At 43.4% G+C, this 16044-nt stretch overlaps 1 protein-coding gene across 1 annotated transcript in view; it reads right to left on the bottom strand.

Moving 5' to 3' along the window:
• The window catches only part of PPARGC1B (PPARG coactivator 1 beta), a 58309-nt gene that overhangs the window by 16585 nt on the left and 25680 nt on the right, over positions 1-16044 (bottom strand). The window contains exons 4-7 of the mRNA XM_089519612.1: positions 10944-11060; positions 3296-4505; positions 1298-1334; positions 384-448 (exon numbers count right to left, since the gene is read on the bottom strand). Coding sequence (XP_089375738.1) covers positions 384-448; positions 1298-1334; positions 3296-4505; positions 10944-11060 — 1429 coding nt within the window. The remainder of the gene's footprint in view (positions 1-383; positions 449-1297; positions 1335-3295; positions 4506-10943; positions 11061-16044) is intronic.

Below are 16044 nucleotides of genomic sequence, written 5' to 3'. Positions count from 1 at the left end.
TAACAAAGGAATCCCATCTCATCATTCATTATACACTCCCACATTTCCTATAACTGGCTATGCCGTTGGTCTTGGATTACACCCTGTTGTTGATATTTAGCTTCCTGCCTTTAGAACAGGGTGACAGTGGATCATTTGGCCACTAGACAGGTGCATGCTGTTGCGAAGCTACCTTTTTAGGGGAACTGGGGCAGGAGGAGAAGAAGACAGTGCTTAGTGCTGTTTAGATTCCCCTCCCTTCTAGTCAGTGGCCAATAGTGGAGTTAAAATTCTGGTCAATGAGATTTTTTTTTATTTTTTTTTGCCATTGCCTCACCTCTTCTCCATAACTTAAAGGAACTGCTTTATAGTGGCAGCCTCTTGAAATGAACTCTTGCCCTTACCTGCAGTGCCACACAGCTCTACAGTCAGCACTTGTTCAAAGTTGCACTTCCCAAATGTTGGTTCTCTAAAGAAGATTGGAAAGGTTGGGTTACTTGAAAGGCTGAAGTGTAGAGTAATGATGGAGAATTCATTGTTCACATCAAAAAACAGACAGAAATAAAAGTAAAATGACACTGATGGAGGTCACTCATACTATTCATCTCTTAAGTGTCAATCTCCTGTGTTGACATCCTTGCAAATCAGATCTGGAAATCAAAGAACTGTTGATGGATTGCAGCTCCCATCTCCCCTAGCCATGGTGAGAAATGCTTAGAATTGTTGCACAACAGCAACCAAAGAGTTGCATCATTTTCACTTCTTTTGGAAAATGTTTACTCTACTGGCAGCATGCCATGATGAAAGATCATCATCATCATGAGTAAAGACCAAGTAATTATACAAAGAAGATTTTTATGCTGGAGAGAAATGCATTTTCTGCTCCCTTACAGGGTCCCAAAATGTCACAAATGGCCAACTTCAGCAAGTCAACTGTCAGTTAAATATCTTGGGTCAACTGATTTGCACAGCTGCATGCTACATTTCCAAACATATAAGCCCTCATCTGTATGAGGACATACCACATTCACTCTCAGCAGGAAGCAATATCTAAGCTGTAGCCAATGAATTTCCACTGAAAGGCTCTAAAACTACATAACCAGTCTGCATCAAAAAGAAACCATTTGAAAGTTTGAGGGAACAGATAAGCAAGATTTCTGCAAGTCATCCAGGAGATGCTCTCTCACACAGCTCAGATGGAACAGATACAGTTCATGGAATCTAACTGAATTATGGATGAGTAAATATGCATAGGTACATTTGTTGATACAGGCATTGGTTAAAAATCACAAAAGATTTATTTTGATCTGACACTTACACATGTGCCAAGGGCAGCGACAGACACCTCGGTGCTTCTGAAAGAAGAAAAGGTCAGAGAAAAGCAAAATGACTAAAAGAGCCACATCCATGCTCTCAAGAACATAAGAAGGAGCCAATCTAGGTCAGATCAAAGGCCTATGTGGTCTAATGTTCACACGGGGATCAATTAGATGCTTATAAGGAGCCTACTGGCAGGACAAAAACATATCAGCATCTTTCACACCACTCATGCTCCTCACAAGGACTGGAAAGGTGGGGCTTAACCCTACTTGCTTGTGCAGTTTCCCTGATTTAAATCACCCCATCCCGACCCCATGCACACTACTAGGAAAAAGATATAAATCTGCATTGTACCCATCACCTCAAACCCCTGATAAATAGGAGTTGTTGGTGAAAGGGGCAAAGAACGAATGAAAAGTAAAAAAAGAAAAGGGGCTAACTGTCTTTTTACACTGCTGATGTCCAGTTTAGGTCTCTCTGCAGTGGAATACAGTCAGCTGGAGCTGTAAAAAGATGGTTGAGTGTCCAGTCATGGATTTCCCATAAAATGTCAAATCTAATCTTTCATGACTAGGTCATAAGACGATGGGAGTTCTGAATGGGGTGGAGACTGCCATGGTTGCTCTGTCTGGCGATCTTCGTCTAGGCATTGACAGAAAAAGCGTGACCCTGTTGATGCTTCTAGACCTCTCAGTGGCCTTCGATACAATAGATCACGACATCCTCTTGGAACGCCTGGGAGAGTTAGGAATCGGTGGCACTGCACACCAGTGGTTCCGGTCCTTCCTCTCGGGTAGATTCCAGAGGGTGATGCTCGGGGAGATGCTCCTCGAAAACGGAGCTTAAATGTGGCATCCCTCAAGGTGCCATACTGTCCCCGATGCTATTCAACATTTATATGAAGCCGCTGGGGGAAATCATTCGCAGACATGGGGCAGGGTGTTATCAGTACGCTGATGACACTCAAATATATTTATCCATGTCCCGATCATAAGCTATGACAACAGATGGCATTTCTCCCCTCATTCAGTGTCTTGAAGCGGTAATGGGCTGGATGAGGAAAAACAAACTCAGGCTGGATCCAGACAAAATGGAGGTACTTACAGTAGGGGCCCCCAAACCAGGTATAGGGTTGCAACCTCTAGTCCTAGATGGGGTCATGCTCTCCACAAAGGACTGTGTTTGCAGTCTGGGGGTGCTCCTAGAGCCGTCGCTTCACATGAGAAATCAGGTGAATGCGACGATCAGGAGCGCCTGTTATCAGCTTTGGCTGATACGCCAGCTGCGCCCTTTCCTGGAAGTAAAGGACCTAGATCTGTTGTACATTCACTGGTAACTTCACGACTTGATTTCTGTAATGCAATCTACATGGGGTTACCCTTGTGCCTAGTCCGGAAACTTCAACTAGTGCAAAATATGGCAGCCAGGCTGGTCGCCGGAAAAACTAGGAGTGACCGAATAACACCCATCTTAAAATCTCTTCACTGGCTGCCTATTAGTTTCCAGGCACAGTACAAGGTGTTGGTTATAACCTTTAAAGCCCTACATGGCTTGGGTCCAACCTATTTGAGGGATCGCCTGCTTCCATATAATCTGCCCCACACCCTCAGGTCTTCTGGGAAGAATCTATTGCAGCCTTTAAAAACCAGACTAACTGCTACCTCCCAGAGGGCCTTCTCTGCAATTGCTCCCAAACTATGGAACGGTCTGCCAGATGAGATCTGTCAAATTGCCAGCTTAGACAGCTTTAAAAAAGCTGTCAAGACAGATCTCTTCCGGCAGGCCTTTCCTGAATAAAAGTGCCCGGCCACAGAATGACTGCCCCTCACATCATATATCAGCCCACCACTCTGTCCTGTAAGGAAGATATGGGGCACTTGCCTTGTTCAGGCTGACTATGTGGCTTCATTTCTACTACATTCACCCTCCTCCAGTATGGAAATATTGACACAGAAGAAGACCAGGCCTCACCACCACCAGCCCCCCACCTACATACCTGTTTGATGCAAGAAGGTATAGCACTGGCTCTCATTTATCTCACACACTTCGCTCTCCACTGAGCTCTCTGGCGAGGGGGTCTGCAATTCCATTGGGAGGCCTTGAAATTTGTTGTCCACCTCATCTGCACCACTTACTTCTACCTCAGCTGCTGGTGCTTCTGTAACAAAGTTCTGTAAGGAGGAGCACAAGGCAGGCTCAGAAGTGGCAGACTTGTTCCCTGCTGTCATTGTGGACACAGCAGGGTCTGGGGGAGACTCATCAATGAATGACAACCAAGGACTGAGGTCAGGGTTGAGTCTTTTGGAGCGTCGCACTGCGTAAACAGAGCTGACCTGCTTGCGACCTGCCTTGCCAGATGCCAGCTGATTTTGGAGAATCTCCTGTTTCATAGTGCCATCTTCTGCAGAGCTGCCAGTCTCTATCTTAGCCTCGGACTCTGCTGTGGGAGTTTGCCTTGTCTCACTTTTCACATCTAGTGGCATTTTGGTTGTTGATGTACATATCTCTGTAGATCCTCCCCCAGCCTCAAGTGAGGAGGCTCTTGGAGATTTGGGAGAGTGTGACTTGGCCAAGGAGGAGTACACAGGCTTGGCTAATCTGTATGGCTTGCTTACATCACAGGGGAGGTCTCTGGCAAGCAGCTCTTTCAGGATGGAGAACTCAGAAGCAAGAGCTCTGGACTGCTTGTTGCCCAAAAGAGAGAGACACCAAGAGCTAGATGGACAACTGTCCTTATCACAGAGCAGAGGCCTCTGTAAGGGACAATCTGCCTTTGCTCTTTTTGAGGGGCTGTGAAAATGCTGGTGTTTTACATCAACAAAGTTTGTAGGGGGCAACTTTCTTGAAGGAAGGCAGTAGGTATGCATGTAGCGTATGAGCTCCACTGCAGCGTGTAGTTCTTTCTCTCCAGGGCCTTCCTCAGAAGAAGAGGAGGAAGAGGAGGAGGAGGGAGGAGTTGCCACAATATGACTATAATTCAGCAAGTCTTCACTGGAGTCACTGTCTTCTCCATTGGGGGCAAAATATCTCTGGGGCTTGCTGCTATTGCTATCGCTGTGGTGACACTCATTTGGCAGCCACCTGGCTTCTGTGTTTGGGCAGTGCGTCATGGCTTTTGCAGCAGAAGTGAGGTGCTTATGCAGCTCTGTGCAGTTCCGACTGTGAGCCTGGAGGAAGCTTGACTTTCTGTCTCGGCCAGCATCCACCTTCAGGAACAAAGAGAAAGAAACTAAGAGGGGACTTCCCCAGCTATGCTTTGTAGAGTCTCCCCTCTTTTTAATGTCCTTATATGGAGAGCTAATTGTGTCACAATAAGTAGCAGATTTCATACTGTGTATATTATGCAAGTATTATATATTCCATAGAACCACAGACATGCCTATCATATATACTCATCTATAAGTCTAAAAAATTATGCCCAAAAATTGACCCCAAAATCCCAGGTTAATTTATTTATGGATCACTGTGGTAATGTGATAGCAGCTCTTTCAGATTTCCTCATTCAGTGCAGAGAGGAGTTTATTTCTCTCTGCAGCCAAGCAGAAAGAGTTCTGGGTGATTTATTGATATTGCTGTTGATTTAAGAGTCCCTCTCCTGCCCATGCCTCTGGCTGAAACAAAAGCTGAAACGATGAAGCAAACACCCTCAACGAGAGTCACTCTTGCCATACGTACACATACACACACTGAAGGAGCCTCCAAGTTTTACCCTTGACCTATCCACAGGTCATGGCAAAATCCATAATTTTGGCCATAAAACCTGACCTCAACTTATACATGAGGTTGATTTATAGTTGTGTATGTACAGTATTTTACAACTTCACACCAGACATTCATTAGTGTCACTGGGGGGCATTTTACAGAAATCCATATCAACCACCTCTCTGTCTGTCTGCCTGTCTTAACAAATAAAACAAGGCATTAGCAAAATAAAGGAAGTGTCATTTCCCAGGGTTACTTTTGGGGTCCATCAGTATTGTTTTCATAGCTGCTTGACAGATGTAAGGATCTTGCCACACTAATTTCATTATAGAGAACCTCAAGAATCTGGAGTTTGCCTTCAGCTTCTTATGTGCCGGACAAAGAGCCTTGAATCTAAGGCAACCAGACATACTTGCTTTTATTTATTTTTTTCTAGTTCACTTTAAATATCAGAGAGTGCTGTGATGTCCCACCCCAAAATTTCTTCCAGCATTCATGTTGCAAATGGAGGTCATGGAGTCTCCTTTTAGCCTGGGCTTCCATCCCTGCTCAAATTCCTAAGTTTACATAACTGAGTAAAAGAGATGGACTCTAACTGGTGATGCCTGCAGCAGCAACACTAAATAACAAGGGATATTTTCTTTGCCCTGAATCAGTGGTGAGATGAGATCATCTCATCACTACCTACCTCTGTCGAGATCTCTGCTGTCTTTCATCACAGACTCAGTCACACAGTATTTATTTGCAAAAGCAATGCTGTCTTTCTGCTTTCTTCAATGATTTTCATGGTTCTGGCCCTGGACTCCAGGCACAAAAGTTAAAGGGTCAAGCTATGAGAGCATTTGCTCATCACTGTTCTCATTGCACAAGTTCCAGTCCAACAACAGTGGTGGCTGCCCTAACTGGTTATTGTAAATAGAGGGGGAATGATGACCTTGTTACAGTTTGGGAAGAACCTTGCGGGTGTTTTTTTTAAAGTGGAAACTGTGCACAGAAATACACTTCCTGCAAGAGCAGGGACAGCATCACTTGAGGACTTTTGTCTTCCCAATCATTTCCAGTCACTTCAAAACAACACAGCAAAAGTGATTGTCCAGACAGTATAGTAGCACTTCACACAATTCTTAAAATTTATTTTAACTTTACATTTTTAAAGTGTTTTAAACTATAGCCAAAATTGTCCAGGTATGGTAGGGATTGTAAAGAATATGAACATGAGTCAACAATGCGATGCAGCAGCTAACAAGGCCAATGCGATTTTAGGCTGCATCAATAGAAGTATCATATCTAGATCCAGGGAAGTAATAGTGCCACTATATTCTGCTCTGGTCAGGCCCCACCTGGAATATTGTGTCCAGTTCTGGGCACCACAATTAAAAAAGGACATTGAGAAACTGGAGCGTGTCCAAAGGAGGGCGACTAAAATGGTGAAAGGTCTGGAAACCTTGCCCTATGAGGAACGACTCAGGGAGCTGGGGATGTTTAGCCTGGAGAAAAGAAGGCTAAGAGGTGATATGATAGCCCTGTTTAAATATTTGAAAGGATGTCATATTGAGGAGGGAGCAAGCTTGTTTTCTGCTGCTCCAGAGACTAGGACCCGGAGCAATGGATGCAAGCTGCAGGAAAAGAGATTCCACCTCAACATTAGGAGGAATTTCCTGACAGTAAGGGCTGTTCGACAGTGGAACACTCTTCCTTGGAGTGTAGTGGAGTCTCCCTCCTTGGAGGTCTTCAAATGGAGGCTGGATGGCCATCTGTCGGCGATGCTTTGATCTGGATTTCCTGCATGGCAGGGGGTTGGACTGGATGGCCCTTGCAGTCTCTTCCAACTCTATGATTCTATTCTATGATTCTATGACACCTCACACACTATCCAATTGCTACTGCTCGGCACAAATACAAAACTATCTCAGCAGCAACAAAATAGGAATCTACGTCACCAGCTGCCTCTGTGTGTGCCATGAATGCTGGGGTCCTGTCAAAGGAGCTGCTTTAAACTGAGATAGTCCAGCCCTGACTGTAACAACCCCCCAAGGGTACCATAGTCTGGAGGAAAAACACCTGTATGCCCTGCAACCAAAGCGATATGAGTGCTCTCCTTAGCATAGAACTCATGAGCACAACTATAGGGGAACATTATGCGTGTAGGTGGGGGTGGATCCATTTGTTATCCTTCTATTTTGTATATATCCAAAGACTGAAGAAACTTCAAGTTCTAAGATGATGAGATGGATAAGACTAAGAGAGATCAAATGTTGAACTGGGAAGATGTTGAATGTTAATGGAGGATTTAAAGAAGTGGGGAGATGAGATAGGAGAGAAGATCTGTGTGCTTTTAAAAGCTCCTTTTCATAATTGCTCAGAGCAAGAGATCAGATGCTTTATATTCTTTATAACTATTTTTTCAGAGTGCATTATGTACATTCCATACAATGAAAGGTACATAAAAGTATGGAATGTACAAATGGCATTATGTACATTCCATACTTTTATGTACCTTTCATTCTTTCTCTTTGCTCCACCTTTCCCCATGTGACCTAAATCCACTTGCCTATTTCACTGTACAGTTTCCATCATCTAAATGGGAAAATCTTTAATGGCCTCTTGTGCAGATTTCAGGGGATTAGCTTAAACAACTGCACTGTTTCACCAATTTAACATATAGCTATTTGCTCAGCTAGATGTAATTCAATCAGCCACTAGGAAATTCTGTTCTAATTTGGGTCAAGAAAAAAGAAAGAGGAAAAAGATCATGACAAAGTTTAAACAGAAAGGGAATCTGATGAAAAGAGAAGTCTCTTTGTATGCTGTACTCAACAAAACAGCTCCACAGGACACACTAAAGAAAGCCTTTTGGGAAACTATGTCATCCTTGTTATGAAAAGGCTCACCAGGTAATGATGATTAAAGTTAAACGAAACACTACCTGGAGTTCAAACTGCACAGAAGCTTTCTTTCTTTCTTTCCTTCCTTCCTTCCTTCCTTCCTTCTTCTTGCAAGTGTATGGTGGATGTGACACAGATCAGGCCAGTCATTCATGGGTAGGGGGAATTACAACCTCCACAGCTAATTCCCTACTGTAAATTCTAGCACTCTTCAGAACAGGAGCTAAAAATATTCAATCTTCACCTTTAAAATAGGTGTGAGTAGGTTCAGTAGTCCTGGCATTTTGATTTCCAAACAATGGTTCAGGTCTAGAAGACTACAGTCCAAACACCTCGATGTGGAACTGCTGCTAAAACTGCACAAGTAAAATTTAAAAGATTTTAATGATGCTTCATCCTAAGTAAGTAAAGACAGGATTGCAGTCTGCAGTTATCCACAGACTTCCTGATATCTCTGTTCTGTCAAGCTTCTATTAGTTTAAACTGCTCTGGTATCACACAGGACTGGGTCTGCTTTAATCCAGGATCTTTGAGTAGAAAAGGGGATTGTATCTCACAGGAGTCTTATATTATATTAATGTGTCGCGCGCGCGCGCGCACGCACACACACACACACACACACACACACACATTTTTGTAGGCTTTCAGACCCCAAATTCTGGTAGGATGGCCACATTAAAAAACAAACAAACAGTACAGGGCTTGTAAATGGCAGTCTGCATAGAAAGGTATATTAGAGGCTATTTCCATTACATGCAAAAGCTCTGACCTCTTTGGCATCTGGGCACCCAAACTTCTGGGTGCAAATTATTCACGTGACAGCATGATGGCTTACAATTTGGATGAAAATACAGTCAGTCCTTCTTATACACATTTTTTTTTATACATGGATTCAAGTATCCATGGTTTGAAAATGTTCAAAAAAAGTATAAATTTCAAATGTCAAACCTTGATTTTCCAATTTTTATAAGGGACACCATTTTGCTATCTCATTATATTTAATGGGACTTGAGCATCCACGGATTTTGTTATCCACGGGGGATCTTGGAACCAAACCCCAGCGTATAGCAAGGGTCCACTGTATAAGGGAACTGGACAAATTCATGGAAAATAAAGCAATCACTGATTACTAGGCATGGTGATAGCTACTTCAGAAGCAGTATGTTTCTCAGTGCCAGCTACTGGGCAACATGAGCAGGGAGGTGGTATTGCATTAATATCCCGCTAATAGGGTTCTACTAGAATATCAGTTGGCCCCTGTGGGAACACAGCACTGCACCAGACTGGCCTCTTGGCCCAGGCTGGCTCTTTATGGCTGAGATCCTACATACTACACTAACACTACACAGTCCCTATACTGAACACCACCATAGTGTAGTGGGGAAATGGGGATACATATAACTCACTTCATTGCACAAGGCACAATGCACAGAGGCTGTACACAGTGTACAATAGCACACTACTCTAGGTGCACCATTACACATTTGCAATGGTTTCATGTGGGGAACTCTGCTCCCATCAGCATCAGCTGGATGTGCCTGTTCCACATTGTCCCAAAAGGTAACTCTGCATACATTGCACAACTTATGCCTGTATATGCAAGCAACAGAATTCAACAAAGGATAAACCACTCTAGACTGACTCTAGAAGATGGAGCAAGCTTGTTTTCTGCTGTTCCAGAGACCAGAATACGAACCAGTTGATTCACATTATAAGAAAAAAGTTTCCACCTAAACATTAGGAAAATTCTTTACTGTATGAACTGTAAAAGTGCACTGGAGGGTAGTGGATTGGATGTCTTTAAGCAGAAGTTGGATGGCCATCTCCCCTCAGCGCTTTAGTTGTATATTCCTGCATGGAAAGAGGTTAGACTACATGGAACTTGCAGTCCCCTCCAATTCTTATGATTCTGTGGCATGGATTAACTCTTTCTTATGGAGAAAAACATGCTTGCATGGTCTGAAAATCACTTTAAAATGCATAACTACTAAGTCATCCTCAATACAGTAATTGTAGATTTTCTATCCCTTCTGTTTATTCCATCTAAGGGCCACCTCCTTCTGTATGAACTTGTCTGGGTCAACAATGGATGATCTAAAATATAAAGAAAGCTGATGGAGCAGCCTGGTAGAGCTCCTTTTACTTTATAGCAGTGTCTAGGTTGTGGAAACTGTCACATACATACTTTCAAAGATGCCCACAAGCTTACCTCTTTACTGGTCTTTTGGCGTGTGGCCAAAACATAGTTTTCCTGGAAAGTCTTAGCAGTTGATTTAGAGTGAACAAAGGAATTTATTGCTGTTGTGGCTTTTTGGATTTGTTGGTAAAAACACTGATACCATTTTTTGGGGGTGGGGGGTGGGGTGGGGGGTCTGCCAATATATTTTAGAATTATATTACTATAATTCTAATCTGAAATGTTTTACAGAAAAGCAAGCTAGACATATTTTAATAAATAAACAAAAATCTACACAACACTTCTCACAACATTGTTGGGGAACTGACTTAGTAAGTGCTTATGAATGTACCTTTCATATTTAAGATGGGGGATGGGATTTAATAAAGGGCCCTATTTCTGTGTACAAGGTTCACTTGCAGAAATTCCCAGCTTGAACTTCAGCATTTCCAAAGTAGAATTAATCCAAATATCTGTCCCAAAAGAATTTATTGAACTTCAAGTCATAGGGTCATTAGAAGGAATCAGTCTTGCTAGAAGTCAGATTTCTAGCACTATTCTTAAAGGATTTAAAAAGTAAGCAATACTAGTTGGTGAATATGGAAATCTGTCCACCAAGGCTGAAGATAGTTTCTATCCATCTTCCCTGAAGAATGTGGGAAAATGGATTAAGACCAGGCCTAAGGGTTGGGAAACACTCCTATCTGAAACCCTGGGAAAACTACAGTTGATCACCATAGATAACATCAGGCTAGATAGGCTACTGGTCTGACTTGGCACAAGCTTCCCACACACCTATTAAAAACCTAGCTAGATATAATTTACTGGTTTGTTTTAGGTCAAGGTTAGTGTGTTTGCATGTTTGCTAAAAGGAACAATACCTTTGTACAAAGTCGTTGGGATCTGGGTTTGGGAGTTCCTTGATGCCATACACTCCCTTCTCTTTGAACCTCATAGCTTGGAGGCATATTCGATGGAGAAAGAAGCAACGTCTTCAGCTGCAAAGGGAATTGGTGAAAGAAAGAGTCAGAATTTCTATATAAATGAACATCAACCTTCACTTAAATTATACCAGGCTTCCCACTGCACATACTCCCACCCTAGGCTTGCCATATCCCACCTGGGGGCGGGACTTTCCCAGTTTGGGGCGGGTCTGCACGGTCCCGCCCCGGTTTGGCCCTGCCCCCGGGATTCCCCCCCAGCCAGGCCCTGGAGGCGGCTCCGCGATTGCTGAGCCTTCCAAGGCCTCTCTGAGGCCTGGGAGACAGCGTCTACCAAGCCCCAGAGGGGCCTTGGAAGGCTCTGTGATCGCGGAGTCGCTTCTGAGGCCTCTCTGGGACCTGGGAGGCAGCGTTTCCCAAGCGCCAGAGGGGCCTTGGAAGGCTCCGCGGTCGGAGCTCCAGCCGCGGGGTCCTCCAAGGCCTCCGCGAGGCCAGGGAGGAGGAGGAGGCTGCATGCCATCGTGGCGATTGCCGCGATGACAGGCGGCCCCCACACTCCTTCCCAGCCTGGGAGCAGGCCGAGGCTTCCTCCCAAGCCGGGAAGGAGGACAAGGTTTAAAAATGTAGGACTTTAAAAAAAAAATTTCCTGGCTAGGAAAAAAAAAAAAAAGTCCTACATTTTTAAACCTTGTCCTACATTTGTCCCGGTTTGGAGGTCCTCAGCTATGGCAACCCTATCCCATCCCCAATTCACAGCAGGATAAGCAGTTTGGGCACAGATCTGAATCAAATACTCCAACTCCCACCCCAGAGAAGTGTTTCAGTTTACCTGGGGCAGATCTATAAGGCTCTCCAGCTCCTGCAGAAAAAGCATTCACCCAGAGTCTGGAAGAGTTACTTCTTTGGAATTCCAGAACCCTTGTCTGAATTCCAAAACCAGCAATTTTTCCAGATTCTGTACAATTCCCCTCTACATGGATTAGGAACATGTTGAGGCTCTAGCATTCAAGAGGACACAAGCCAGCATAGGCCTGGCAAAGATCATTTCTGAAGCTTGCTTCCTGAATAATTTCTGGCTTGCATTCCCAACAAGCACTGAATATGTGCCAAGACCCAGTTCCATGAAGACTTGCTGCTTTCTCATTAAGAGTTCATCAAAATAATAACACACTTTAATTCACAGACACACATAATGAAAATCTGCAACTTTTATCATACACCTATACAACTGGCCAGTAGAATTTATGCTATTTTTTTACATTATAAAGTGTAAGAATTATAAAGTGAAGAAGCCCTGAAAGAAAGGCTGAGGAAGATCATCAAAAATACATTTTCCTGGAAAGCTGTTTGGCTGCAAGTGTCAAAACCCCTTGCTTACAAAAAGAAGAACTACACTCATCCCTCCACATTCACTACAGTTAGGGGCACAGGACCCCCATGGATGTAGAAAAATTTCAAATAACAAAAACACTATGTTTTTACCTAAGAGAACACCTCTCCAGGAATCTCTAGGTTCCCCAGTGCAACTCTGTGGTCAGTATCTGCCAGACATTGACCACAGAATTGCACTGGAGAAGCAACGAATGCCTAGTGGAGTGTTCTCTCTAGAAATCTCTTGTTCCTTCAGTGTGATTTTTGGTTAAAGGTGACCATAGAGTTGTGCTAGAAGACCTAGATATTCCTAGAGATAACATATTAATTAAATCTGTGAATAATCAAATCTGCAAAAGTCAAAACTGCAAATGTGGAGGGATGAGTGTGTAAGGTCTTCAAATAATTTGGAAGCCCTCTGCAGCTGTATCTCTTAACATCCCTTGCCTTTAATAAGACTAATCCTGATCTCACCTTACATCAAGGCTACCTGTGCAAAGTACTTTTTGTTTCATTTCATGTTTTGTCATTACCAAATGAGTTCCTAGAATGTCACTCGAGATAATGTTTGACTATAGTTGCCATCAGCTCTAGCCAATATGGCCCAATAATGAGAACTATTCTGTCATTCCAATGTCATGTGTAGGGGACCAGCTTCCAATCCTTGCTGCATGTTCAGAGAGCCCAAAAGGATGGAAAGGTAGCCCTAGGCATAAGTCACTTTTGACAGGGAAAAGCCTTCTGAATAAGCAGGGAAATACAGAAGTGTGTTGAAAAAACCCTGAAAATTACAGAGTTCATGTGCACTGACCTTATGGTGTTTTAGAAAGTTGCCAGGAGGGAGCAGTATGCAAGTGCAAGTCCTCAGAAAGTCTTGGGTGAGCATACAAATGAAGAAAAGCAACTGGGATGATAACTTCCCTTCAGCAAGGGGCATAGTGGAACATGGGCTTGGGGAATGGATGTCCTTAGGTATACAACAGATGACCACACACTCAGAAAGGAGAGCTGTAGTAGTGATGGGTGACTTCAACTATCCTGATATTTGCTGGAATTCAAACTCTGTCAAATCCTCAAGTTCTAGCAAATTCCTCACTTGCCTTGGAGACAGTTTCATTGTCCAAAAGGTGGAAGAGGCAACAAGGGGGGCAGCTATTTTGGATCTGATCCTAACCAACAAGGATGACTTGGTTAATGGAGTGCAAGGGGTGGGATCATTAGGTGGAAGTGACCATGTTCTCCTGGAGTTTGTTATACAACAGAAAGGAGAAGTCAGGCATAGTCAGACATGCCTTCTAGATTTTAGGAGAGCAGATTTTAGTAAACTTAGAGAAATACTGGGGATGATCCCATGGTCAGGAATATTAAAAAAATAAGGGAGTTCAAGACGAATGGGACTTTCTCAAAAGGGAAATACTGAAGGCACAATTTCAAACAGTTCCAGTGAGGAAGAAAAATGGGAGATGTCTCAAGGAACTTTCACTGAGCTAACTTTTAAACAGAGCATGTATAAGAAATGGAAAAATGGGGAAATCACCAAAGAGGAATTCAAACAAATAGCAAGCACATGTAGGGGTAAAGTCAGAAAAGCTAAAGCGCAGAATTAACTCAGGCTTGCTAGAGAGGTTAAGAACAACAAAAAGGGCTTTTTTGGATATGCCCACAGCAAAAGGAAGAAGAAGGAAACGGTAGGTCCACTGTGTGGAGAAGATGAAAAATGCCAACAGAAGACAGATAAAAGGCAGAATTAATCAACAGCTTCTCTGCCTCAGTGTTCTCAGAAAAGGCAAAGGGTGCTCAACCTGAGGATAATGTAGCAGAAGACAGAATAGGGGAAATTCAGCACAGAATAAGTAAAGAGATAGTCGAGGAATACCTTGTTTATCTAAATGAATTTAAGTCTCCGGGACCAGATGAACTACATCCAAGGGTATTAAAAGAACTGGCAAATGTAATATCGGAGCCATTGGCAATAATTTTTGAGAACTCCTGGAGAACAGGAGAAGTCCCAGCAGACTGGAGGAGGGCAAACGTTGTCCCCATCTTCAAAAGGGGGAAAAAGAGGATTCCAACAATTATCATCCAGTCAGTCTGACATGAATACCAGGAAAGATTCTGGAGCAGATCATTAAACAGAGAGTCTGTGAACATCTAGATGGCAATTCCATAAACACAAAAAGTCAACATGGGTTTCAGAGAAAGAAATTTCGCCAGACAAACCTGATCTCTTTTTTTTGATAAAATTATCAGCTTGTTAGATGAAGGGAATGATGTGGATATAATATATCTTGATTTCACTAAGGCCTTTGACAAAGTTCCCCATGACATTCTTGGAAACAAGCTTGTAAAATGTGGGCTAGACAAGGCAACTGATACATGGATTTGTAATTAGTTGACTGGCCGAAGCCAAACGGTGCTCAATAATGGCACCTTTTCATCCTGGAGAGAAGTGACCAGTGGGGTCCCACAGGGCTCTGTCCTGGGCCCAGTGCTATTCAACATCTTTATCAATGACTTGGAGGACAAAACTGGGGGCATACCTATCAAATTTACAGATGACACCAAACTAGGGGGAGTAGCTAAGACCCCAGAGGACAGGATCAAGATTCAAAATGACCTGAATAGACTAGAAAGCTGGGCCAAAGTTAACAAAATGAAATTCAACATAGAGAAATGTAAGGTATTGCACTTAGGGCGGAAAAATGAAATGCACAGATATAGGATGGGCGACACCTGGCTGAATGAAATGACATGTGAAAGGGATCTGGGAGTCCAAGTACACCACAAGTTGAACATGAGTCAACAGTGCGACGCAGCAGCTAAAAAGGCCAATGCATTTTTAGGCTGCATCAATAAAAGTATAGTGTATAGATCAAGGGAAATAATAGTGCCACTATATTCTGCTCTGGTCAGGCCACACCTGAAATACTGTGTCCAGTTCTGGGCACCACAATTTAAAAAAGATGTGGAGAAACTGGAGCATGACCAAAGGAGAGCGACTAAAATGGTGAAGGGTCTGGAAGTCATGCCCTACGAGGAACGACTTAGGGAGCTGGGGATGTTTAGCCTGGAGAAGAGAAGGTTAAGAGGTGATATGATAGCCCTGTTTAAATATTTGAAGGGATGTCATATTGAGGATGGAGCAAGCTTGTTTTCTGCTGCTCCAGAGACTAGGACCCGGAACAATGGATGCAAGCTGCAGGAAAAGGGATTCCACCTCAACATCGGGAATAACTTCCTGACAGTAAGGGCTGTCCGACAGTGGAACACACTCCCTCAGAGTGTAGTGGAATCTCCCTCCTTGGAGGTCTTTAAACAGAGGTTGGATGGCCATCTGTCAGGAATGCTTTGATTTGGATTTCCTGCACGGCAGGGGGTTGGACTGGAGGGCCCTTACGGTCTCTTCCAATTCTATGTTTCTATGATTCTACATCTTCCCATCTCATTTCCTCATCACCTTCTGAAGTTAGAAGGAGTCACAGTTTAGTGGATCATAGGTGAAGGCACTAGATGGGCTTCTGAAAAGTGAGGCTAATCCCCTCTCTGCTGCCCCCCACTCACTATACATGTTCACAGGTACCTATTTCTGTCTATGAATCAGCAGCTACAAAGGAAATCAGGTTATATGCAACATTCCAGAAAGGGCTCCAATTAATTAATTCATCAGCTT

This window comes from Sceloporus occidentalis, unplaced genomic scaffold (genome assembly GCF_023333645.1).
Source record: "Sceloporus occidentalis isolate IW3139 unplaced genomic scaffold, rSceOcc1.0.p SCAF_1, whole genome shotgun sequence".
NCBI lineage: Eukaryota > Metazoa > Chordata > Lepidosauria > Squamata > Phrynosomatidae > Sceloporus > Sceloporus occidentalis.
This window is presented reverse-complemented; position numbering and strand designations above follow the sequence as displayed.